Source organism: Stegastes partitus, unplaced genomic scaffold, assembly GCF_000690725.1.
Source record: "Stegastes partitus isolate 25-593 unplaced genomic scaffold, Stegastes_partitus-1.0.2 Scaffold1547, whole genome shotgun sequence".
Lineage (NCBI taxonomy): Eukaryota > Metazoa > Chordata > Actinopteri > Pomacentridae > Stegastes > Stegastes partitus.
The window spans coordinates 116,145-144,041 of NW_007579278.1; the positions used below are offsets into that span (position 1 = coordinate 116,145).

General features: G+C 42.0%; 1 protein-coding gene across 2 annotated transcripts in view; it reads right to left on the reverse strand.

Annotated features, from left to right (window-relative positions):
• LOC103371228 (SH3 domain-binding protein 4) overlaps positions 1-27,897 on the reverse strand; it is a 59,372-nt gene that overhangs the window by 20,551 nt on the left and 10,924 nt on the right. The window contains exons 1-3 of one of the 2 annotated variants that reach the window (XM_008300480.1): positions 21,384-21,457; positions 10,598-10,807; positions 5,150-7,512 (exon numbers count right to left, since the gene is read on the reverse strand). In XM_008300480.1, the coding sequence (XP_008298702.1) occupies positions 5,150-7,512; positions 10,598-10,721 (2,487 nt within the window). In that variant the 5' untranslated portion in view covers positions 10,722-10,807; positions 21,384-21,457. Of the gene's footprint in view, positions 1-5,149; positions 7,513-10,597; positions 10,808-21,383; positions 21,458-27,897 lie in introns of those variants that run through there. The other variant, XM_008300479.1, reaches the window with a different exon arrangement.

The following is a 27,897-nucleotide window of genomic DNA, read 5'->3' on the forward strand; positions in this document are numbered from 1 at the left end:
GATTAATGTTAAAGCCTCAGACTTTACAAAATTCAATAAAATAAATAACATTTTACTCTAACTTGCAGTAACAGAAGCTTCTGAGCTGTGAACATTATGTGTTTGCAGCTGCATGAGTCCAGTTTTTGGACTCTTTTAGCTCCACTTTTGGTCTCCACCAACCTCTAAAGGAAGAATCACACTTTTCCAACACTACTGAGGAGAATAACAGACAAGTTAGCGATCTATGTTAGATTATAAAACTGTAAAAATGCTCCCACAGCAGCCCTCTAGTCACAGAGATGATTGTAGAAACCCTCAAGTCACAGAGATGATTGTAGAAACCCTCCACACACCTCAGGAATCCTTCTTTTTCACTCATCTTTAAAGCGAATGAACTCCCAAAACAGCTGGCTGTTCTCCAAACGGCCCAAAGCAAGAGAAGCTTAATTGTCAGGTTGATTAATGTTAAAGCCTCAGACTTTAAATAACTCAATAAAAGAATCACATTTTACTCTAACTTGCAGCAACATTATGTGTTTGCAGCTGCATGAGTCCAGTTTTNACCAATCAATTGGTTAAAATCTAAATAAAAATTTGAATTAAAAGTGACACTGCAGGCCTATAAATCAACTCCCATTTGTCAGACTGCAGGCTGAATTCACCATGAACGTCTTTATGCATCCTGTAACTCTGTTATTAGAAGCAAAAATACTCAGAATGCACAGATATGACACATAAATGCATCACGTAAAGAAATAAAGTGCAAAGGACTAGTGATCCAACAGGTGGCTGGCAAAGAGACACACCATCTCAGCAGGAGGTTACCATGGAGACATCAGGGATGCAGGAGGAGAACACGTAATCTACAGTATGTAGCTGATTAGTAAGGACAACTAACAATCACCTTCAGCTCAGCACAAAATTAAAAACCTTGATTAATACCACAACCAAAGCCTGCAAACTTCTATTACTGTTCCAGGGTTCTCACCCTGAACCTCCTGCTGCTGCTGCATCCCACAATGCTGCAATGTTCGATTAAAGAAGCGTTCTGACAGTCCAGTCGTTAGAGTCTTCAACAATTTAGAGCTCAAAAGTTGATTAAAATCTAACGGCTTCATCCTCCGGGCTGCAGCAGAATCACAGTAGCAAACCGCTGATTATGTTTTTTTATCGCTGAATCTGTTTTTGAGGTAATTGTTTAATAGTTTTGCTCATAAAATTAAAAAGAAAAAAAGAGTTCAAGGAGAGTCCAAGGCAACGTCCAATCAGCATCACAAAACCCAAAGATATTCAAATTACTGTGACGTCGAATGTTTGGCAGCTTCCACTTGAACAACTCGTTGATTATCAAAAGCGGATTAATTGTTTTCGACAATCAACTAATCTGCTAATTGCTGCAGCTCTAATTAGAAAATGACATTTATTGCATTGAAGAGGAAAATGTAGCCTTACATGAGGAGAGGCTGGTTTGCCTGCGAAATAAATGGACTAATTAGCTGCAGCTAATCCGGTTGGAAGTGAAGCCAGAAAAATAATTATTTTTTCCTCTTCCAGCTTCTCCGATGTGATGATTTGTTTTATTTTCTTCAATTTCTGCTTTAAATCACTGGAAGTCAAATATCTCTGCATCTGGACAAAACAAGGCGCCTGAAGACGTCACCTTGGACTCTGAGAAAACACAAAGAGCTGATTAACGGAGGAATTAATCTGCAGATTAGGTGACATTTCCACCCACTGTGGGCTCATTTTCGCTGCAATATAAAGTCCTGCACCTCCGTGGAAACAGCACAACCCTGACTAGAAGTAGAGAGAACCTAAACGTGACTTCTGTGCAGTTTAGTAAAGCTATAAAGCCATAACTCATTAAAAAAAACAAAAGGAATGACAGTTGAATATATTTGTTTATTTGTATATTTGCCAACAGGTGTGACCATAGACTGTATAAAAGATGGACATAGCTACCGTGACGTCACCCGTTGGTTTCTGCACTGAGAAAATGAAGCCAGGGTTTTGCTACTTCCTGGTTGACATCTTGGATTTTTGGAGCCAGTGACGCAAAAATCGTCGGAGGGGGGCGGAGCCATAGGAGCAGCGATTGGTCAGATGGATTGAGAGGCGGACCCTCTCTGCCCCGCCCACATTTACCTCCTTCTGCTTGCTTCACCTGTGTGGTCGCTGCCGACTGTCAATCAAGCCAGCCACGCCCCTTGCCCCGCAAAATGTTGACGATTTTTTAAAAATTCAGTATTGATTTATTTTCAGATTGGCCACCTGATCTCTGGATTTGACTATGAACACTAATAAGAAAAAAGTCCTGAGCTGTAGGAATGCAGTATTTCATGATCTGTAATCGCTTCTTCAGGGCTTTTTGGAGCCAGCAGCTAGTGGACGTAGTGATATTGCAGGTTTTTGACACTTCCGGGTTGGCTTCATTTTTCAGGGCCGGTTGCTACGTCCATCTTTTATACAGTCTATGGTTGTGACAGATGGTGAAAACTGTGTTTCTTCATACTGTAGAAATTCTACGTTTTTACAACTTCCATCATCATTTTTCACATTCGTCTGCCCATCAACTCTAGAAAGTCGTTTCAGCGTGCTGACTGTATCTTCCAACAACTTGCTCCACTATATGCTGCTTTCTAGTCATTGCTGCATTTATTTTGTTAATTAAATATGTTATATTTAACCGTCAGTATCTCTGGTTTGAACTGCTCTCTGTAAAGCCAAATATTGGACTGTCGCTCACAGCTGAGTAAATCACGGCTTCTCAGTTTGTTTATGGCTAATATTTAAATGAGACGTAAAATAAAGTGATTTGTGTGAAAATATTACACATTTTTAAGTTTAGATTTGGTTTATTTTCCACTCACAACTACATGTCCTGCATGATGAGTTCAGGGCCGTTGAAAATCTGATGATATTTTTAACGTTTTTGCTTTTTTTTTTTTTTTTCTCTAATAAATGGTGAAATCTTGCTGATTTAAAACAACAACAACTTGTGTTTTAATGCTGCATGCGTGTTTTTTGAGGTCCACATGGTTAATCAATGAAATATCCCCATTTTAAGCTCGGATTTGGTTCACTATACAAACTGAAGTGAACATGGGATCAGTTCAAGGACCGTCAGAAGGCTAAAAAAATGAGCAACTTCTTTTGTTTTTACTGATTCTTGCAGGCAAATGGTGTCATTCGGCTTTTTTAAAAAATGATTACCATGCTCACTGTTTGGTTTTGGGATCCAGTCAATCAAAATCAGTTTATATACAGCTTCATATGGATCCCTTCTGTTCCAGCGTGCAGCCTCTCGAGATGAAAAAACTCACACTTCACCTCATCTATTATGGAAATGCCTCCAATGTGACAGAGAGACAAAACGACAACAAAATCTGATCATGAAAACGTATTTATCCAAGGATTTGTATTAGACTCTGCTGGTTTTAAGCTAAGGCACCCAACCAGTGTGTTTCTAACTGAACATTCAGGCAACACTGACCAGCAGAGAAGCAATAAAAAAATCTATACTTAGTAAATACAGCCTTACTGTGTCTGTGAACACACACACAGCAGCGATGTTCCCTCTCCACCGACAATCAAAGCCGACCAGAGCGGGTTCAGACATTCAAAAAAAAAAAAAACAACACAAAAGCGGCTCTTTGGTGCTTTTGATTTTGAGCTCTTTCTTCTATAAATAGACTTCCGTCCACGTCGAACCGTGACAACAGACGAATCATTAGGTCGACACACAGAACTGCTCATTTTGAAGAGCAGAGGAAGATCTTTATAGTCGCTCGGCTTTATTCCGAGGCCCAAAATCCACTTTTTTTTTTTTTCCAGAGGACGTCAGATGTTTGCGAGCAGCTCAAACGTCGTATTTGTGTCGGCTAAACAGAAAAAAAGCCTTCGTGAGCTCCAATTTGCCGGGTTGCTGCGTGCTTTGATTGCCCCCGCAGTAACCAGTAGTTTAGGTGTAATGCAGACAGAAATAACATAAAAAACAAGTCTATATTGAAGCTCGCCATATTTTCAGTCACCACCTTTTATTATGTCCTTTTCCGTACTGCAGTTTTTCTGGCTATAAATGGTTCTAACTAGTGTTTACAACCTTGTGTAAATTACAGTGTTTGTGCTCCCTGTTACTTCAGCTGTAGTACGTCTGTGACCTCTGACGGAGGCTCTCCAGAGGATAATATACCGACGCTGAAACAAAGCGTGGAGTTTAAAGGCAGAGGGAAGCACTCTCTGTAAAAGGGTGCAGTGTTTCAAACGCACGGAATAAAAAAAAAAAACATAAAAATAAAAGTTTTATGGCGCACGGGGCCGTGAGCGGGTTTGTGACAGGAAGTTGTGTTTATTAAGCATGTGAGGATGAGACTGCCGGAGGCGACACTGAAAAAAAAAGTCCACATTTCCATGACAGAAGACGCACAACCAAGGGAGTAGCTGGTTCACACTTTTTTTTTTTACAGTGAACACAGCTCAGCAGTTTGGCCTCTTTGAAGAAAAGCTGAATGTACTGAAAAGGGAAAAGCGTGAGGCGTGAACTGGGCCTCTTGGTCTGCTGTGGACACATCTGCTCACTTTAAGCAGAAAGTAAAAAACCCCAACTAAAGTCAAACTTGGCTAAAGAATACCCGTGTGAGATTGTAATTATAGCAGAGCGCTGTCTGGAAAAAGGAGACATGTTAGAAAAGCGGTGAGATCACTTGGTTTTGATTTATAAATCCATACAGATCAGCCGGATCGATCACATCAGCGCACTGTATTCACGCTGCACGCTCGAGCAACCCGAGCTCATGTGGGGACAAACTGCTCTGCTGCTTTCCACAGCTCCTCGAGTCCCGATTAGACCCCGATGCCTACACAGCAGTTATCGACTGCACTCCCAGCAAAATTAGCCGACTGGACCACAGCCTAAAGCCTGAAGCCTGGAGCAGTCGTGGGCAGATAAAGCAAGAGAGGAACAACTAAGAGAGAAATCTCCTACCAGGAGGATACTGACAGAAACATATGGCCATTTAATTGGAAACATGACGGACAAAACACATCCAACCGAGACTCAGAAGTTTAAACAGGGAAGGAACAAATTTGCATTTTTTATTTTTTTTTCAAACCAGTGGCTCGGAGAAAACTCAGCAGCAGAGGGGGGGATGCCAAAGCTGTAACTTACCGTGAGGAGCTCTTTCTGGAAGGACTTCCTCTCTTTGCTCTCCGCGTTGTTGCAGTCCTCCTTCAGCCTCTCCAGCACCGACGCCACTCTCTCCGGCTCGCTGTCCAGCTCCGCCCGGCAGAAGTGCGTCAAGGGCAGGTTGACGTATCCGAGGGCGTCGGCGAACGCCCGCCAGTTTCCGATGTTCTCCATCAGTATAGTCCTTACAGAGGCGTAGATGTACGTGAGGAACTTGCACGGCTTCAGGATCTGCTCCAGCAGCAGCGACGTCGTGAGGTCGGGCCCGCTGAAGTAAATGGGCTTCACTTTGCCGACCACCAGCACGTTCTTGGCGTGGACGAGTCCCATTTTGCCCTGATAATATCCAATGTACCATTCCTTGGTCCACAACTGGCCCTTCAGCTTGATTTTCTCCTCGCTCAGCAGGGCTACAAAGTCTCCTTTTTTGTACTCGAGCAAGTACTGGTTTTTCGTTTGTCGGATGACGGTTTTGATTAATTTTCCGAACTTCAGGTTGTTTATTCTCCGGTCCTGGAAAACGGGGTATTTGGTGGCGATGGCGAGAGGAGACAGGACTATCTTGCCGACCTCCTTCTTCTTCAAGAACCGCCGCTGCACCGATGTTTTTGGGCCCGCTTTGGGCGGCGGCGTTGGCGTCTGGACACAAAACTGAGCCAGTATACAATCTTGGTCGTCTTTGACCTGGATTCTTAAGGTGAAGTCAGAAACGTCTTCTGCGTTGCGTGAGGCGATGATGTAGACGAGTCTGCTGACTTTTCCTAGTTTGACCTGGAAGCCTCGCACCACTCTGGCCTGCTCGCTGGCCTTTACCTCGTAGTTGGCCATGTTGGAATAAACTCCAACACGGAGGTCCTGCGGTCTGGACAAGACAAACTGGTGTTTGCCCCACAGCTGCAGGGCAACTGGTGGTGCAGACTGAGCCTGTTTGCCGACTTCACTCACCAGCAGCGTCTTTGGGGCGCAATCGTGGCCGAACATCGCCACGACTGTCTTGAAGGACGGATGGATGTGTTTGGGTCCATACACTCCTAATGTGATTTTCTTAACCACATGCTGCCAAACTGTGGAGTCCGGCATTATGGACTGGGCCTGAGCCACGACGCACACATACATACAAGGTTCGAGGTTGTCCAGACACACCTGAACCGTGTCCCCGTACAGGTACGCCTGAGGAACCGGAGTGTAAGGTCCCTCTTTGCAATCACTCCGAACACACAAGACTTCAGTCGTCTGCCTGTTCTCCATTTTAACCACCACAGACACTTTCATCTCCAGGGTGACGGTGGTTTTGGTTTCCATGTTGCTGAGTTTGATCTCCACCACGGGGCTGACAGTGGTGCAGCGGTCGTTGTTGAGCTCCAGCGGCGGGTCGAGCAGAGCTTTGATTGAGATCTGCTGCGTGTCCCCCGGGGCCACGTGGCCTTCGGGTATGTGGATGCTGATGTTGGTGTCGGGAAGCTGGACGGCACCTCCCGAGCTGTCCAGCCGGCACACGATGTTGGTCTCCACCGGCTGCGTTTGGCCCCAGCCCGGGTTCTGGCCCAGCGAATCCAAATCGTGGCAAGACCTGGCCAGCTTGCGGTGGGTGAGCCATGCCGTGCGGAAATCCTCCCTGCTCTGGAACTGCTCCGGCGCCGGCGCTTTGAGGCCGCCAAAGAAACCGCTGGAGGTCTGAGGGGCGTCGGACTGAGCCTGCAGGATGGACAGCTCGGACAGACTGTAGGAACGTTTGCTTCTAAAAAACGGGTTGTCCCTGCGCAATGTTTGCCCCGAACTCACAGTGGGACTGAGGGGGCTCAAGTTAAAAACGCCGCTGCCGAAACCGTTGATGTCGGCAGTGCTGCTGGTGGAGTTGGGCACCGATGGAGTGAGTGTATCAAACAGGAGGAGGTCGACGGACTTCTCGTTACTGTTCTGATCGAGCGAGCTCTGAGGACCCCCGTTTAGGAAAGGGTTTGTAGAGGTATGGTTTGTTGCGAAAGGATTTCCATTTTGGAAGGTGGTTGGTTTCAGAATCACTCCTGCCCACTCTCCGAGGAGGTCCATTTCTTTGGCCGCCTCCTCGTTGCAGTCGCCCACGGTGTCGATCATGCCGCTGTCGCTGAAGGACGAGTCTCTGTAGTTGATGGGCTGAACGTACGCCGCGGGGATGTAACCCATCTCCGTGTTGTTGTGGGCGTACCACCACTCTCCTCCTGACGAGTCCAGAACGTAGAGGCGGTCCCCTTTGGAGAACTTCAGAGTGGTGAAGCTGGAAGGGCAGTAGTCCTTAATGGCAACGACCTCCCTGGCAGTGCCGAAGGAGGCGGTCGCATCCAGTCGTAAGGCACTGGGGGAAGGCACTGGAAAACAGAGAGAGCTGTGTCAGGTAGAGGTAGAGTGGCATGTCTTATATAAAACATCTTGATTGTATACTTGATGGCATTTAACAGATGCAGGGTGTTAAGTTTTTGCTTGTTTCTATCACAACCTATTTATATTTGAACTTTTAAAATCCTAAAAATGGGGCTTTAACTATCTAAACCCCAAAACCTGCCAGAAAAGCATGACACTGTTTGCCAAAACTACAGCATTCATGATCCAGAAACGGTAAAAACAGAAATGATTGTCAGATATTCCTTCAGCTAACCATGTGGGATATGTAGTTCCCTCAGGAAAATTATACAAAAGTAAGCTGAAAATCATGATATTTATTAAAAAATCACTTTTTTTCCACCTTTTACATTTTAAAATTCTGCAAAAAATAAACAATTTAAACCAGATCACGACACCCAGAAACTGCTTGTAGCTCAGAGGGTTAATATATTAATTTCTTGCAAAATATCGAGCAAACTAAGCATTTAAAAGGCCCACATGTGCAAAATTCAAAAATGTGCTTGTGAGGATATCATCATCATCATGATGCAGCTACAGACTGTCACAACCAGATGCTGCAGCTGAGTACAGCACAAACATCCACTTTATCTGCAAAATAAACCCCAGAAAGGAGTCTCACTAATTTACACTCTAGGGAAAAAGAAAAAAACAGTTCAGTTTCACCTCTTTAACCAAAACGAAACCTACTGCTGGGTAGCGTGTTGCTATTAATTTGATTTAAACTCCCAGTAGGTTGTAGTTATAGTTCTGATAACAACAGTGAAGCTCTTTTACTGATTCACGCAGCAGCATCCACACAAGTTTCCTGAGCAACAAAACATCAAATAAAACAACGGACCAGTACGTGACGTAGACGGATATACGTGTTGACAGAAGCTCTTCTGTATGACGAGTCTGCAAACACCAGGTAGGTGTGTGGTTTTTAGAAAAAAGTGTAGGCAGCTAATTAATAATAGCTCAATATAACAACACTAAATACATTTTGGAGGAAGAAAAAAGCAGCTTGTGATGCAGTAAAGTAGTTTTTCCACTTTGGTGCATCGTGGAAAAGCTGCTATGACCCTAAAAAATGAAATGCAAAAACCCTGACAGGTCGGTTGGTGAGTTTAGAGGAAAGGCAGACGGCGTCTCTCAGAGAAGAACGAGACTGTCGGTTTATTTATTCTCTGACACGAAGCTGATTTTTCCATAAACTGTGGAATTCTTCTCGACCACATCAGAAACGCTAAGTCCACATTCCATACGTCGACTAAAGAGCCTCCGCGGGCTGGAACCTCCTCATGAGCTCCGTTTCTGACCCCACTTATGTAACAGACGCACATGGTCGGCTTTAAAGCTTTAGCCGGAAAACACAGGAGAGTTTTGTTTCTCTGCAAAATCGGGAAACACACAAAGTACTTGAGAAAAGACGGTTAACACGGAAATAAATGATATTCTCTGAGGTTTACGGCTGAGTTCACAGGTGTACATCTGCCCGCTGCATTTCTCTGGAGGTAACTTTCCACTAACTGGTAGCTTTGATCATTGCGCTTTCCGAGTACAACGCTGCTGCTGCTGCTGCTGCTGCTATCTCACAATAAACACAAACCAAAAGCACAAATGACTCCTTTTTAGTCGACTTGTTATCGGCCTGATTGTTAGGCAGTTACAGTAAACACAACATATAGAAAAACCTGTGCAATATTGGTATTTCCTGCATTTAGAAGACTTAATGTCAATATTTTCTATTTATAAAGAAATCTGTACATATTTTTTTTTTTGCATTTAGAATTCTGTGCAATATCAATATTTTCTTCATATATCAGAATCAGAATCAGTTTTAATGGCCAAGTATGTACACAACATACAAGGAATTTGGTTTCGGCTGTTGGTGTCACCCTAGGAATGAGCAGGAATAATAGAAATAGGAAAATTAAAAAAATAAAATAAAGTAAAATAACTAAAGAAAGAAAAGAATAAAATACAATAAATATTAATAAAAAATAAATAAGACGAATCTATACAAGAATTTACACATCTAGTAGAAAACAAAAGGTATATAGAAGAATTTATGCAATATTAAACATTTATAGAGAAAACTTTGTGCAATATTATTTTCTATATTTAGAAAAATGTGTTTTTTTCCTACATGTACAAGAATCTGTGCATCTTTTCTGCATATGGATGAATCTGCGCTGTATAAATATTTTCCTACATTTATCAATATTTTGTATATAGAGGGAAGTTTGTGCAATATTAATATTTTTGTCCTTTAGAAGAATCCGTGTGATATTTTCATACATAGAAGAATCTCTGCAATAAAAATATTTTTCTACATATAGAAAAATCTGTGCACCATCAATATTTATATAGAGAGAAGTTTGTGCAATATACATTTTTTGCTGCATATAGAATCTCGTGCAATATCAATATTTTCTATACATAAAAGTGTCTCTACAGTTATTTTTTATGAGTGTTTTATGTACAATATGTGCGCTTACTACTGTTATTATACTGCGTAACACTGCATTGTGCATTTATTTAAGCAATTTCCTTTCGGGGGTCAATAACGTATTTCTGATTCTGATTCTGATAGAGACAAATCTCCATGCGATATTATATAAATTCTACTTTCTCAAAACACCTCAAGACTAAAGTTTGTCCTTTTCTCTTTGACCTAAAAGTACTTAGCTACCAATCTCAATTCTTCCGTTTATTTTTTTGCTGATGTCTACATTTTCTTAAAAAGCTGCCAATTTCTGTCACTTGATGTGACATTTTTACAGGAATCTTTACAGGAAAGTTCTTTTTTTTCACATTTCACATACAAACAAATTGACACCAATGCAGCCCTTGTCATAATTAACTCAAGCCCTTGAAAACAAAACAAAGAGACATATTTAGGCATTACTAATGAGAATTTTGCTGAGCAGTGACTGATGCACCAAAACCCAGTGAGAAGAAAACAGAGAAAAAGAAATACTGGGATCTGTCACGTGAAACACCCTCAAAACTGTTCCAGTTTACGATTTCGTTTTACAAAGACGACTGCAAGCTGTTGGCGCCGCTGACCTTTGACGTCGGTGAGGCTGGCTTCTGACACTCCTTCGCTGAGGTCGATCAGCGTGCCCTCGGACTTGCAGCGAGGCAGCGACGTGTTGTTGTTGGTGGTGGCTCTGATCCGATGGGCGGCCATGGTGGCACCGGCGGGCGGCTTCAGGCTGCTGTAAAACGTCCTTTTAGCGAGCGGCGACGTCGGATGTCAACAACCTCCCATCATCTCTGAAACACACAGAAGAGTTACAGAGTTAATCATGATCAGTGTGTAGGATGTAGAGTTTTCTATTTGGTACATAATGAAAGTTATCCTGCTTTAAATCTAAAAAACATCACTTTATTTAGTGGATGTGCATAAATATGTGTGAATAAAGTCTTTAAAAAAAACTTTGAGTGTTTTTGTCTCGATGTACAGACCAACCGGAGAATCAGTTTTGGCTACTTGACTCATAGATACAGATGTCTGATAGATATTAGTTTATTTAAACAAATTCAACACTTATTGATGCACAATCTCTGTAATTATTAGCAAACTGGTACAAAAAAAACAAACAAAAAACAACTGAGAGTTGCTGATGTTGTTGCTTTATTTGTCTCAAACATAATTTTACACAGTATATTGTGCAATGAAATGTATTTAGAACCTGTTCCAGACTGAAACAACAGGAAGAAGAAGAAAGTGTAAAAACACACAAGAAATAAATATATATGAATAAATGAACATATACACAGATATAGATAGAAATAAGCAAAACAAAGAAATCAAAGTGTCAAATAGTGCAAAAAGGTGAAAAGTAAACAGGATAGTGAACAGTTTATTTCCTTGATCATCAATAAATCCTCTGAAAAGACCAAAGCTGTTGCACTTTTCTGCACCACTCAGTTCCAAAGTGGCCGGTTCCTGCTGGAGAAAACTCCTTTTAAAAATATATATTTCCTAAAAGGTCTCAGTAAGTTTGTCCAACAGCCGGCCACTGTGGCGCTCTCAGAGGGAAACAGTGCATTTGCAGCGGGACTATTTTCAGCAGCTGATTAATCCACATTCGCTGCTCCAGCAGAGTGTCTGCAGGGCCTGGCTGCAGATCCCTCGAGAAAGTTCTTTTTCTGTCTGGCTGTAGGTAGTAAATTTAGTAATAAACTGTTTCCTTCATGGGATTTTAGTAGAAAGTAGTTGAGAAATCCTCACTGCAACTTCAAAATCCAGTGCGTCCGTCCATGTTGCTCCTTTTTCAGGTCCGGATTCAACGCGAAATGAACGATAGTGACAGGAATTATTGTGATTCAGGCTCTCAACTAACACCTATTTTTATACTCAGTTAGGTTTTCGGTTTATATGCCGTTGGGAAACAATAAAAAAAAACAACAATCACAACTTCAGAGTGCAAGTTCAAGTCATCACAGCTTTTGTTTTGTCTGACAAACACAACAAAAAGTGAAGAAATCAACATTTGAGGAGCTGGAACCATCCATAGTTTGACCAATCAGCTGTTAGATTAACTGATCAGCTAAAACTTCTGAGACGTACAGATCAAAAAATAGAAAAAAAAGCAATATTTAAATTGTAAATATCAAATTTCATGCAGCCTTATCATGTCTACATGTAAATATCTGCAACACTTTGATCGATACGATCATGAAACTGATCTTAAATTCCATGAACATGACTTTCAGAGCAACAGTGTTTGGATTAAAGAAAGAAAAACAGCTTTAAGTCCAACAACTAGGAAGAAACTTGGCAGCTCATTGCTTAAAGTTTCAAGATGTAGTCGTGCCATCGGCTCCAGTCTCATAACTGCTTCACAGCAGAGTTTGCCAACAGTTTACACTCCCACAGAGGAGGCTAATAAAACATCTGGACAGTCAGATATTCTTCTCTACAATCTCAGCACATATTAGGATTGTGAAGTCAGGAGGAGCAGAGCAGCACCTTTTAGAGGGAAACGGATAGAAACCAAACGGAGGCTGTGGTGCAACAATTTAATACTAGAGTGAGATTAAATGAAAGTCAACACAGTTCGTTTGTTCTTGATTCGTCGAAAACTGGAGGTGAGATTTTTTTCCCGTCAGCTCTAATTATTGAGGCTAACGTTAGCCTCGTGGGCTAGCGGTAGAACTAACATGTTTTATTATTTAGGCTCCGGTGAGGCTGCAGGCAGTTCTGGAGGTTTCATGCTGGACTGTAAACTTTTATTTTACAAAAAAAAATCTGGATCAAACAGTGATTCAGATTTCTCCTCCAGTCGGAGCCCAACATGAGGGTTCCTACTTCTGTGTGCAATTAAAACTCAACTTCTATTTCCCTACTACAACGAACATTTTTATATTTTGTATGTTTCTACTCATGTTTATATTTCTAGGACATATCTTTCTAGTCTTCTTTATCTCACACTTTGTCTTCTGATGAAATTTTTATAACTTTTAATGGGAGCAATGTAAGAAATTTCCCCCTCGAGGATGAATAAAGCACAGAGTGTTTCTGCTTGTTATGAACTTTCACTGGAATCCCTGAATTCTTCTGCAAATATCTCCAGTACAATGTGTCCAGCAGCTTCTCTCTCTGCCATCACCCTCCACAGAAACACTGAGATGAATCTGTCACTTTGCAGTTTCCACACAGAACGTCGCACCAAGTTTGGAGATGAAGCCTCACAGCTCCTCTCACAGCGACTGCACGGACTAATGTTTAAAACCGCTGCAGTCGGTGTTAACACAACGCTCACAAATAATAAGGAGGCGGATGAACCAAACAGCAAGATGTGGGTCAGTGGAACACGGCGGTTTGAGAGATACCAGGCTTTCCACTTGCATCCATAATTCATAGCAGCGTCGGCTCGATGCGGCGAAGGAAGAAGCCGGAGACGGTTTAACCGCTGACACACTTCTAGTGTACGGCAGCAAAGGAACACCTCAGTCGCACCCGATGAACTCACTTCTAGATCTATATCTGTTATACACAAACCAACACCAAGCTTCATAAACATCTTTAACTGGACGATGAAAACCAGAATCCCGATTTGAGTCCAAGATGTCGTCCTCAACCCAAAGATGTTCAGTTTGCTGTCACAGAGGAGCGAAAATATTCACATTTAAGAAGCTGCACTTAGAGAAGTAGTTTGAAAATAGTTTGATTACTTTAATAGTTGACGGCTAATGGATGCTCTGCTGCAAAGAGTCTTATTTTACTGAACTGAATCACCTTTTTAAGTAGAAATTTAATACAAGTTCAGGAGGTACAAAAGGCTGAATGAGGGTATACATACATACACACACACACATATACATATAGACATATAGATGTACAGCGCCCTCCATAATTATTGGTTAAGATGTGTTAAAAGCCTTAAAATAAATTCAATCTTTATTGCAGAAGCATCCTCTCACACTGAAAATTGTAGAAAAATGTAACCTTCAACTCAAATGAATTGTTGGCAAAAGAGGGGTTGTACAAAGTATTAACATCAAGGGTGCTGATAATTGTGGCACACATGATTGGATGTTAAATAATTAATTTTTAATGTTGGATTTTTTTCACACTGAATAAATGCACTCGAATTAAAGGTTGAATTTTCCTCTTTTTTTTCATTGCAGTTCTATATTATTTAGAAAAAGACTGAATTTACTAGAAGCTAAAGAACACATCTTAACCATTGGTGCCAATAATCATGGAGGGCGCTGTATATATATATATATATATATATTGGCCACTTCAGGAGAAAACTAAAGTGAACATTTTGAGTGTCTTGTCTATCCCAGATGTTCATTCTGCAAAACTTGCGGCCGAGAGACTTTGCTGGGCATCAGGACAGTGAACGGTGCTGGAATTGCGGCGACTGGTTGTGTTTTGGACAAACTACACCAACACGGAGTCCGATCGGAGACCATGCTGGCAGTTATCCGAGAGAGAAGGAAACACAAACAAATGTAAACAAAGGAGGAGGAAGAGAGCCGGGACCCATGCTAGGCTAAAGGCTAACCCCTCCAGACCAGCAGGACCGTCCTCCTGCTCTCCAATGTCCGCTCCCTCCACAACAAGCTGGACGTTTGCTGAGAGAAACCCTCAGAGAGTGGAGGGACTGCTGAGTGTCTGCTTTAACAGAAACATGGCTCCATGACAACATCCCAGACGGACAGACAGCTGGAGGAGATGCAGACAGACAGACAGCTCTGGACAGCATCACCATCATCACACCATCGTGTGTGTCTTATGTCCCTGAAGACCTACCACAGGGTGGGCAATCCTGCATGTTTTAGATGTGTCCCTCTTCCAACACACCTGATTCAATCGATCAGCTCATCATCAAGCGCTGAAGAAGCCTGATAACGATCCTTTGAATCAGGTGTGTTGGAAGAGGGACACATCTAAAACATGCAGGATTGTGGCCCTCGAGGACCAGGATTGGACACCTCTGACCTACCAGGACCTGAGGAGGACGTGCATGGACGCAGCGCCCCCTTCAGGAGACAGCGAGAGTGAACGTTTAGTGTAGCAAAACTTACTAATTAAACAATCCTGAAGAAACGCTCTCTCATCTTGCCTGCATTACTGTGTGTGTACAGCAAAATGACAATAAACCTGATTTGATTGATTTAAAGACAGACAACAACGTGGTCCATTACCAGGTTGATGTTCTGTTTCCTTCTTGTGACATTAACTACATGACAGCAACCAGGTTTTAAATTAAAGACATTTCTTGCTTCCCGTCACACTTCCTGAACTCTTTTGTTGCCAACGTCTAAAAAAAAAGGGGAACGATTCCAAGCTGCAGCCACGTTACGGTTAATGCCGGCGTTCCTGTCGCCGCTGCAAATGAAACATTCACACGCCTGAAAGGGACAGAAATAGCAGCGACGTTGGAGGGAAAAAACTCCACTTTGTGTTCTGCTTTTAAGTGCACAAAACAAGAAGTCACCGTGTTACAACTTCCCCACTGTCGCGTGTTGACATTTAGGGCTCGGGAGGAATTATTCCGTTATGCTTTTAAAACTCTTAACAGCCTCATTCGCCGAGGCTGAATTATTGTTCTGGTACATAAAAGCTGCAGCATCAGCTCCTTTATAGTGCACGGCTCTCCATAAACCGACGTCCTCACTGGACCGGACAATACGCCATTGTCTGCTATCAGCTTATGATGAATCTGTATCCACTTTAAAGCCGACAGAAACAGAAATATGCAGCGGAAAGATAAATGCCTCGCAGTCTGACCTCGTACGTCGCATTCATTATTCTCATTAGAGTTGTTTTAGCGCTCTGTAATAACCGCGGCGGTGCGATCCGCTCCACGGACCGAACTGAAATAAAGACTATCTTCACTAATGGCATGAAAATGACGACATTATTAACAGTTAGAACATTAACCTCCTGTTAAAAATAGAGCAGGGGCTTTATTTCATACACTAAGTGTTGTATATTTACTCCTTTTGTGTATAATTGGAGCATCATCTACAATTTAAACCTAATTAAAGCTCTGCTGGTGGTTTTAAACACCCAAAATATGTCACGTTACCAGTTTAAATCTTAATGCTGTCAAGTCCAGAATGTTAACTATGAATCAAACTAGTTTAGAATTTGTTTTTAAAACCCTGAGTTTAGAAAAATGTCAATAAAAAATTAGTTTTACTGCCAAGAAGGTTTTCACGTACGAGGAATTGCTGACAAGTAGAGAGTTTAAAAGGTTAAAAAGCTTATTAAGAAGTAAGAGGAGCAAATTCAATTAATTTCAGGGCAGAGAAAGTAATATAAATATCTAGATTGTGCAGAAATGTGCAAATTACTCACTTGAAAATGTGCAAAATTACACAGTTTCTTCTGTTAGCAAGCTGAGATGTGCAAAGGATCATCTGAGAAACGCCCAAAATGCTTCTTTTATAGCTGCCTAGCGCAAAACTTTACTGTTTCCGTTCAATTTTACGGCTTTCATTGTGCAGTTTTTGGCTGCAGTTTGCTCTAAAATGCAGCTGAACACTATGTGACCTGCTGGTGAAACAGTGGAGCAGCTAAAAAGCCACAAATGTCCCTCAGGGCAGAAAGACTGAAAGTTGCTTCTTCAAATGAATGATTGTTATGGATGTGCAAAGCAGGAACTGCATGGCTCAGTATTGTGTTTGTAACTTGTTTCTGTGGCCAAAAAAAAAATCACTTGTTGCAGGTTTCATGATGAAGCATTTTGCAGGATTGCAGAAAATAAATCAGCAAATAATTTGAGCACTTAACCCTCTGACCTCCAAGCAGTTTCTGGACTTTCTGGTCAGTTTTCTTCAATGTTGGCTCATTTTTCAATGCAATATAAAGTCCTGCACCTTTTTGGCAATAGAACAACTATAACTAGAAGGAGAGAAAACTCAGAAATGTCCTCTGAGCTGTACGACACAGTTAGACAGCCATAAATCATTCAAACAAGAAAAACATCAAAAGTTGAATTTCTATCATTATTCATGTTGCGAAAACTCAAAAACCCTGGACTCAACACGCCCACGGGTGTTACCAACACTGGGGGAAAACACAGTAACTCTACATGTTATAGATATTTAAATTTAAAATGAGTTTCCATACTTGTCTCCTGTCTGCTTCGTGAACACTGCCTGCAGTTCAGTTGAGATATCAGAGTTTTTGTCACATCAGAGCCGAGTCTTAGCAGCACCTAGAACTGCAGAATGTTTTGTTTTTTTACAGAATGTTGTTAGAGACCATGGTTTATTTTCTTAAATGACACGCATACAATAACGTTATTTTGATGGAAAATCACAATTTCACGCTAAGTTTCGGTTACGTTACGATAAAACAAAACTTGTGCTGCCGAGTTATGAAGAAGTTGGAGAGGATGTACGGTCAGATAGGAGAGCGTTACAGTAGTCAGTTCTGCATGTAGTAGTGTCTCTGCATTAGTTTTCGAGAGTACTGGTCGCAGTCGAGCAAAATTTTTAAATGTTAAAATGCCATCTTGGTAGTATTCTTATTGTGGGGCTTAAAATCAATCGCAGAGTCCAAGATGACTTCAAGACTTTTAACTTGTTCGCATTGTTTTAATACAAGAGCTGCAAACTAAGCACGTCTCTCTGAGCTTTAGTTCCGATGACCAGTGCCTCTGTTTTGTCCTGGTTGAGCTGTAAAAAAATTGTTTGCCATCAGTGATTTAATGTCAAAAACACAATTCAAAAGGGCATCATCAGGAGACATGGTGATGAACAGCTGTGTGTCGTCAGCATAACGATGGAAACCGATGCTGTGTCTCCTGACGACATTTCCAAGGGGAGCGTGTATAGATTAAAAAGTGGAGGACCTAAAATGGAACCCTGAGGAACACCATAATTCACTGTATGGTTCATAGATGAGGAATCTTCTGTGCTTACTTACTCAGCGAGACAGGATTTAAACCAGTAAGAAACAGAACCAGAAAGTCCAATCAGACCGTGGAGTCCGTCTAAAAGAACTGAATGAGACGAGCAGTTCGATGACTCTGTGATTCTTTCTGTTTTTAACAGCTTCTAGCTCTGATAAATGGTGTAATTTGAGCAGTTATTTTTTTAAAGACAGCTCGCCTTCAAAACCTGGAGGCAGGTTAAGTAATCAATTACTTACATTCTGAAATTCTGGGAAAAGGTAAAAACACGATAATCCAGTCTGACGTGAAATATTGAACATAACGCACCGCGGAGGCAAATTATTCATCAATAACAGGCAGCTTGATGAAGATTATCCCTTTGATCCCAATTAAAAGCTTCTACTTCGGCTGGTTTTAAACACGTCTGCCAGTTTACTACACAGTCCTGCATCATCGTCTGAACGTTTTACTGGATGAACCGGGAGGCGCCCCTTCGCCTCTCCGTGGGAGATTCTTTAGTTTTTCCGAAGCGTCAGCCAAAAGAACCTCCGGCAGATTTGAGCTTTTAAGCAGCCGGACGTGGATGTGAGACGAGCGGAGAGCGTTGACAGCTTTAAAACCAAAGAGTCAAACTGTTTCATGGCTTTGTTTTATCTATTATTTCCTTTCCATTCGGACCTTATAATGTCTTGTTTTCCAACTGCGGGAAAAGGTGCTGCACAAACAGTCGGATTAAAAACTCAGCTATCAGCAGCTTTGATCCACTATCCGGTTTAATAATCCGAACCCCAGAGGCGATTCTGTCACTCGCTCTGTGGGACGGCACGACGTCTGGATCTCATCTCTTTGAAGCCGGGGGGAGGAAGGGGTGAGGCGAGGTCAGATGTAAAACTCTGGGTGGTCTGCAGCGGCGGCAGATATCCAAACCTCGGCCTGACCACCCTGCACTGTTTAACAATGGTGGGTGGGGTCCTCCCGGCATGTAAATCTGAGAAAGAGCATAATAACGAGGAAGAAAAAGTCCGCCATGCAAATCGCCGCATGCCGCCTGGTAATAAGGCGCTGGGAGGCCGTAATGAGGCCCGGCTGCAGCTTCTCTGCGAACGGCGTGTCGAAAAAAACCCTCCCTCCGGACGCCTCTAATAACATTTCTGCAGAGTTTAAGCGCTCGGCCATTAGCTCGGGTTTTCATAACGCCAGGAATTAACAGCTAACACGGTTTCATGTGTCTCATCGGGCTGAGGGGGAAGGAAAGCGTTCAGCTCTGATGCCTTCCTCAGCTGCGGAGGACGAGATCATCGCGGAAACTATCTGTGGATTTTATTGGATTAATGCAGAGACCTGGAGACAGTTTAGAGCATCGCTTTTTTTTTTTCTGCAGCCAGATTCTCCCAGAGTGTGTAAACAAAGACTTAAAGGACTCGAAGATCGTCGCACAAATTAACGGGTTATTAGGATTGAGCGCGGAAGCTCGTCGGTGTCATCGGCTGTTCCGCTTGATTTTCACTGATTACGTTGGAGCCGTTTGTCAACTTAAGTCCATTTAAGAGGTGTTTTTTTTTCCTGCAGCTTCGTCCGTCTCATCCTCGTTTATTCATTTATGGCTTTTTGTCCGTTTCAGTGCTTCGGGTTTAAAGTTTTTCCATCCAGCCATCAGCCACCACAGCAGCAGATATATTTAAATTGTGGAAAAAACTGTTGTTCAGAAGCTGGGAAACAAACTGTAAAGAGGTTTTTGTCACTTTAATATGGATGTAGCACAACATCTGTACTGGGACTTGTTGTTTTGTAGTTGTTAAGAAGGTTTTTTATGATGAATGAAAAAAAATCTCTTTTGGAGACTTTGGCTCCCACATTTTGCTGCACAGGAGTGTTTGCTGCTCTGATATTTTGCTATTCGTGGTCACAGTAATTCGACCCATGCAGCCCTAAAACATTGTCTCCACACACGTTTATTATAATAAAAGCATCTGGAAAACTGCTGACAGGACACTTCTGATTTTCATTAGCATTATTAGCTTTAACCTGTGACAGTTTTATACACTTCTTCAAAAGCCTAGAAAGCAACTTTTACACGCACTTTATTCCCTTTTTATTGCAATTCATGTCAATTTTCAACATGGAGAACAACATAACAAAGCTGGATAACTTTCAAGTTAGCCGGCTAACTTAAACCTGTCCCGTATTTTAACCATGAAAATAACCCCCTCCGGCCCTAAAATGTCTTAAATGCCTCTTTTAGTTTCCACAGATCGAGTACTTCTGCCTCTTTCTCCACAGTCACTGCACCTAAAGCACACCGGCTCACCTGCAAGTCACAACAGCTGACAGGATTGGTTCTTTGGATTTGTTACGCATGAAATCCAGGAAGTTGGAATTTGTGTTTTTGAGGTTTTCATCGACATGCTGCAGTTTCAGGACAGAAACGCTTTGTTTTGCCTCTAATATGTTCTTCTAGCATTAAAAAAAATCCCATATGAGCATGTTAACAAGACAGACAACCTGATTTTCTCCAGAGGGGGTCTTTGAAAAATGTAAATTGTCAATTGCCAGCAACTTCAGCTTCTAGAAAGCGTATATTTTCTAGTTTCTGTCATCTCCTATGACAGTAAACTGATTCTGTTTGGGTTTTGGTCAGACAAAGCATGACATCTTGGACTTAAGGGAGTTTTCATGGACATTTTTCATCATTTTTTTTTAAAGAAATGTCAAATAAATAAGTCAAATGAACATTATGTGCAGCTATAATTACGTTTTTGACCTCTTTACTTCACTGTTCCACTCGTGGTTCATTGCAAACTCTCGTTTGTGCGGAAGTTTTGTTGCAAACCAACAAAAACGGTTTTAAATTTCAGAGGAAGTCTCTGAAATGTCAGACTGGATTTCAGATAAATGAGCCCAAAGGGATGTTTGATATATCTAGAATATTGTGCATTTGCTTCTGTGTGGGTGTTAACTTACAGACTAGTATGAATCAAGAGCAGGAGCTGAATTTAAACTGAACTTTTCATGTTTCTATGACCATATGTGTGATATAAATGGTCCAAAGAACGAGCAATGATCCTTTTAACTACTGTTTGCCTTCTGGCTTTAAAACTTAAACGCATCAAATACATCTTTACAGAGAGAAAAAAAAAAGCAGTAAACTCTAAATTATTTACACAGAACATTTAACAGGCTCCACATCGTCCCATAAACTGCGGTGCAGTGGACTGCTCTGCAGATAATTTGCTCATATCTTTTGTTTGCTGCCTGTCTCTGCAGAGTTGTTTAACGCTACAGATCCACTGTCAGCCCTGTTAAAGCTCAGCCGGCCTCGGGCTTTCTGCAGCTCCGTCCTTCAAACTGTCTGCAGCAGCAGCAGGAAGAAGAGGAGGAGGGAGGCTCTGCTCAGTTAGCTGCTCCTCCAGACTGATAGGATTCTCCCAACGCAAAGCCAAGCTATGAATATAAAATCGTAATCACGTCTGTCATTCTCCAACCTCTGCTCCGGCTCCCCGTCTGGCCCGGGAGGTGGCCATTGTCAGCGGGCAGCAGCAGCAGCGACCCGGCGGAGGAACCGTAAGCCGATTTCCACACTCGGATTCACTGCCGCCGCCGTGGGAGAACATCCCGGCTTTAAAAAAAAAAAAAAAAAAAAGCCGATTTCCACACTCGGATTCACTGCCGCCGCCGTGGGAGAACATCCCGGCTTTAAAAAAAAAAAAGGAAAGAAAAGTTAAAGCACTCAGCCTTTCCTTCACGGCCCCCGCGGAGGAAGTGCTCGACCGAGCTGTCATCCGTGCCACTCCTGTTATTCAGCTTCCTGTGGGGTGGACGTCCCTCCGGAGAAGGCCGGAGCCAAATGGTTTTTATTACAGATTCACAAACACAAAGCGGCCTTTGAACAGCTGACGGGGCTCGGCAGGAGCTCGCCGTCGTCTCACAGCGCATGTGGAGAGTTGTTCACCTTCAAACTTTTTCTGTTTAGTGATTATCACCAAACACAGCTGAGGCTGAAGGGAGCGTTTGGTAAAAATCTGTGTTCTCCCTGCAGAAACATGCATGCAGGTGTGTCGCAGATGCTAATTTGGAGTCTGTCGCTGCCAGCCTGTGATTGGCTAACCAGCCCTCTGCCTGCAGGTGATTGGTGTCGGCCTGATGAGCCAAGATGGCTGCCGTGGATCACACTAGCATCCAGACAATGGGTTTCTGGGTAATTACAGGAGTATGTAAAGGTTTTCTCATGTCAGGAGGTCAGCGAAGCTTTTGGGTTTTGGTTTGTTGTCTTTGGTTCGATCATCTTGGTTGTTTTATGCTTGTTGTTGTTTTGACTCCTCGCTTTTGTAAATAAACATCAAAACTCCACCACTTGTGTTCTGCTTGGTACCAAAAGAAGATCAGCACAGTTTAGTAAAGTCATCAGGAATCGACTTTCTTCTGTCTGTCAGTGATTCTAGTAGAACTTAAAAGTACCAAAACAGCTGCGAAAAATAGAACAAGTTGAAGTTCTGCGTGAAAAAATCAGATCAGAAAACCACAAGTATCGTAAAGCTCGTCCAGTTCCTCAGAGCTCAACACATCTAAAGTTTCATCATCAGTGGCGAAAGAAAGATTCTTTTATTGAAGTAAAAGTACCATTAAAGTAAAAATACTCCACTACAAAGTAAAAGTCCTGCATGAGAAATCGTACCTCAGTTAAAGCACACTGCAGGTGAATCTTGTTGAAATATTAAGTTCAGGTTTTTGTTTCCTCTGACTGATTTATTATTACATCTGCCGTTAGGAGATAATTCGGCGTCGGAATGATTTTACTGCCGCAGCTTCAACTGCTTTATATCCAGTTTTATATTCGGGGACAGAAGATAAATCCGAGGGCTCCAAAACATGATTAATAAGAGAAGGGAGAAGAAAAACTACATTTTCTGTCTCGTCTTTGATTTCTGGTGAGATACTGGATCATTTGAACGTTTTGTTGGAACACGACAGAAGTTTAGAGGGTTGTGAAATGTGAGCCGAAAAAGGTTGGAAATTGGTTTAATTTCTAACTGTGTAGTAACTTTAAACGCATCTTCAGAATAAATAAAGCTGTCAGATTTAACTGTAGTGGAGCACAAAGTATAAGTAGCATCAATAAAAGCACTCAGACTGATGTGGAAAATGTGAAGAATCTGGATTTTCTTGCTGATGAAGTTTCAAAGTTGTTGTTTTTAATTAAATCTTCACACAACATGAGTTTTTTTTATTACATTTTCAAGCAGAAGTGGTGAAAAAAGCCAAATATTTTCTGGCTACAACTACTCAGACGAGTGAATTTACATTTTCTGTTCATCTTTTTTTAAAAACTGAGCAGCTTTTGGAGGTTTTGGAAAGCTTCTTGGACAAAACGTGGCATTTTATTTTGAAATTTGAACTGACACTGTGATGATTAATCGATTAGATGTCGACTATCAAACCAGTCAGTGATCAGTCTGAGTGATTTTTATAACAAGAACTCTAAATTCTCTGATTCTAGCTTTTTAAATGTCAATGTTTTAAGAGTTTCTTTGCCTCTGTGACACTAAACTCAATAAGAAATGTGTCATTTTGGACCTTGATGGACACTTTTCCCCATTTGCTGACACTTTATAGACCAAACTAATGGATTAATAGCGAAAATAATGGTTAGTTGCAGCCCTCTGCTGAACCGTGATGGACTTTAATTCTGTATTTTCTGACACCTTAAATCAATTAATGGCATCACACCAGAAAAATGTTCCTGCCAGCCGAGTAATTTGTCGAAACAGTATGTTTACTTGCATCTTTGAAGAGTTCTTGATGGATCGTGACAGATTTTTTTTTCCAGCTTCAGAAAACAAATAAATCAGGTTTGGCTGTTGTCTCGAGCAGCTGCGATTAGATTCTTTCAGTTTTTTTATTAGGTTTGCATCTCAGATTGTGACTTCCTGCTCGCTCATCGCGTCCACTTTGTGCTGCTGTTTACTCGAGTACATGTCGTGTGTGGAGGTCAAGACTGTGGTGGACGAACGTTAACGAAGCTCGGGCCGTAAAACTGCTCGCTGTACGAGGTCAAAGACGTTTTCTCCAACAGCTACGAAAGCATCTCCACGTCCAGACTGCCGCCTCCATATCAGAGCGGGCCGGACCTCGAGAGTTTAAGGACGACTGCTCCTGAGCAGGAAGTGGCTGAGGAGGAAATGCCTTTGTGATGAGAGGCTTCCTTCAAAGCGCCGCCTTCCATACATCGCTCTAATCTGCAGAGAGGGATGCTCGAGAACTGCTGCTGCGACGTTCACAGATTTCAAATTGATAACAAAACAACATTCGCTCTCTAACGACTGAGGAAAGGTTAAGCCGATCCCTCCACTGTTGTCGTGCGGCGCTTTTCGTTTGCAGCTGAGGAGCGTCTGCTGCTAAACGAGCTCGCAGACCTTGACTGAGCTCGTGAATTTGCCAGATAATGAGAGAATCCCAGATGCCGCGTTCTCCGGCAGCATCCCAGAGAGAGATGGAAGAACAGCCTCGTACCGAGTCGACATCGCCGAGGCCTTCAGACGGAGCTTCAGTATCTCCTCGAGTCCTACAGCAAGGGGAGCAGCAGAGAGCACACGAACCTTTCTGCAGAGTCAGAGCTACGTCTCAAATATTACTAAACAGCAGCTAAAGATTCCTGACATTTACTGCTTTTCGCACATTTAGTCAGAAAGTGTATTTTCGAGACTTCGGACTACATTCCATTTAACTAATAGCACCAGAAAACCCCCAAAGTTGTTTTGTTTACATGCGTCACGACACAAGTGTTCCTCCAGAATCACAATTCTCCATCATAGCTGCTCCTCATAAAGTATTTAAAATGAATTTCATTGCACATTCCAAGAAAGTCTGAAGGCAAACTCTTGCAACAACTTGCACTAGTGTCTCCCAACATTTTTCGAAAGAGCTAAAATAATTTCCTGCCAAAAGAACACACGTGTTCCCAATGTTTATAAACTACATTTAATTTAGTGTCATCAACAAACTAGTCCAACATTTGAAACCCAACAAACCATCCATCCATCCATTATCTATGCACCGCTTAATCCTCACTAGGGTCGCTGGAGTCTATCCCAGCTGACTCAGGGTGAAGGCAGGTTCACCTGGACAGGTCACCAGTCTATCACAGGGCTACACTTAGAGACAGACAACCAAGCACACTCACATTCACACCTATGGACAATTTAGAATCACCAATTAACCTCAGCATGTTTTTGGACTGTGCGGGAGGAAGCTGGAGAACCCGGAGAGAACCCACGCTGCACGGGGAGAACATGGAGACTCCACGTAGAAAGATCCCGGGTGTCCTCACCAGGACGCAAACCGGCGACCTTCTTACTGCGAGGCAACAATGCCAACCAACTGTGCCACTTTGCAGCCAGCAAACCAGCACCAACTATATCTGAAAAACTCTTAACCGCAGGGCTGCACCTAAAATTAATTTCCTTTTCCAATAATTTAGTGTTTTTTGCACTTTCACAAAGTGTAACACAAAGTCTTGCAAAACCTTGTGCTCGTATCTCCCAACATTTATCAAGAAAACAAAAAAACCCTCCAGAATTTAAAGCCAACAAACGTGTATTTTCTATGTTTCAAGACCTTAATTCAATTAATGGCACCAGATGACCGAATTGTTTGACATTACGGTATTTTAACTTGCATATTCCTGGAAGGTCTTGATGTATTTTCCGAAGTCTGAAAACAAATGAATCCAGTTTTGTTGCAGCAGCTACAGTTCACACAACCATCAGAAATCACAGCTACACCAGAGAAAACACTTCACAGCACGGCTGCAGCTTAAGGTTCACCTTGTTAGTAATTTATTACTTCTTGCTTTGCATTTAGTCAGAAAGTTACAACTACAAAAAGCTTAAGAAAATAAACAACAGATGACTGGCACTGAAAATAACTGAGTTTCCACAGTAAGAACATTTCTGTGAGGATAAATCTTTTTATAGACTTGAGATATGCGACGCTGCTGCTCCATCAGTTCGTTAAAGCGACTCCATTGTGTCATTTAGACAAAGATCACTTCTGCTTAATGTTCCTGCTTCATTCAGACAGAGAGACGCTACACTATCTTCACTCTGGCAAAACTGGAAAATACACAATGACGCACTGAGAAACAAAACAATAAATATCAACTAAAAGCAGGTCGTCAAACTGTCCCAATAGCTAACAAAGTGAAAACTCACACCATGCTTCACATCATGATGCTGCCACCTCCATGCTTCATGTCATGATGCTGCCACCAACATGCTTCACATCATGATGCTGCCACCACCGTGCTTCACATCATGATGGTGCCACCTCCATGCTTCACATCATGATGGTGCCACCTCCATGCTTCACGTCATGATGCTGCCACCTCCATGCTTCACATCATGATGTATTTTCTGCTGCTGTCTGATGCTACAGAGGACTCCTAAACAGCCAGAAGCAACAAACTAAACATCAGCTCCTGGTAGCATCTTGAGGGAAATAAAACCAAGATAAGATTCAAGATTGGAATCATTGATCTAAGCTGTTAGTGCAGTGAAGTTAGATTTTTATGAACATCTCAGTTTGTAATCAAGAGAAATTGTACGATTTCTGTCTTTTGCTCTCTGCAAACAACCAATGATGGAGCTAAAATGTGGGAAAAACCTTCTCAAAATCACTTCACGCACCTCAAAGTCCCGTCACTTGTGCGTCGTGTGAAAGTCAAACGGTACTGGATGCAACCTAGTACGGCTGTTGCGGTAATTTCCACTGAAAGTTGTCCAGAAAGCTCATTCAGACTCGAAGCCAACAGGTTCAGGTGCCGTCAGAAAAACCGAAGGGTTCTACATAAATTCTACATTTAGTTTTTGCTGCCAAAGCTTCTGGTGACAAAAACGTACCAAAGACAAACCTCACAGCTGCATCAGTTTGTCCACAGCTTCACGGCTTTTGGTGCCACCGGAACCAACACGATGATAAATGATTGCAATGACATTAAAAGCAGACATGAGCGGGATAAAGAGAGCAGCTCTGGAGAAAACGTGGGCAGGAGAATAAAAATGACATTTCTGTTTTCAACCTTCTATAGCAGAAATAAATCTCCAGTGAACAGCCCTCCCTCCCTTCTTTTTTTATTTATTTTTATTTATCGTTGCATTCATTCAAACGTCACAGCGCTGGAAAAACATCATTACTGTTTCCTTGTGTGAAAATTGCTGTCGTCTTCGCGGGTTTTCAGATGCAGCGAAAATGGAAACAGGAACGAGATAAAGGGCTGTCAGTTCCTGAATAGTTTCTGTAACTCGACACCTTAAAAAAAAAACAGCAAACGTTCGTCTTTTTGGCTTTTTGAACGTCTCGAGCGATTATCAGAAGAGCTGTTGATTGCTGTCGAACAGCGGATTCATGATCGAATCGGTATTTGTTGAACGACGGCACAATTTGTCAGCACAATCGATGACGCTGAAAATGTGCCGGCACTGGTTCTTTAAACCACTGCACGGGTTTAAGAAAAAAGAAGTAATTTTCTAAACTGCTTCAGTTGATTGTAACGGATGTTTTTCTTCCATAACGCGACACAAAGTGAGAGTTCTGTGTGAAAGGCTTGAACGTGAGCGAGTTAATACTTCAAACAATCACAAGACAAAAAGCAAAGGTTCTTGAAGATTCACCATCATCAATGTTGTCTGTTCATTACTCAATATGTTTTGACCTTGTGGCTGCTGGAAACACTCACGAGAAAGGTTAACCTTTTAGATGAATATTGCACTAACAGCTGCCGATTAGTCAATTAATTTTACTTCAAAAACAGAAAATGGCCATCGAATTTTACTTAGTTTTGATAAACTGTATCCGACTGAACAATGCTGCACAGTGCAAAACAGAAACGTTGGCATAATAAAGGGCAAAACTGGAGAGTTAAGCTGGAAACTAAATAAATAAAAAGGCAGTGCAACTCCAAACAGTCGGTTTCTATCAAACCCTTTAACAAAGAGAACAACT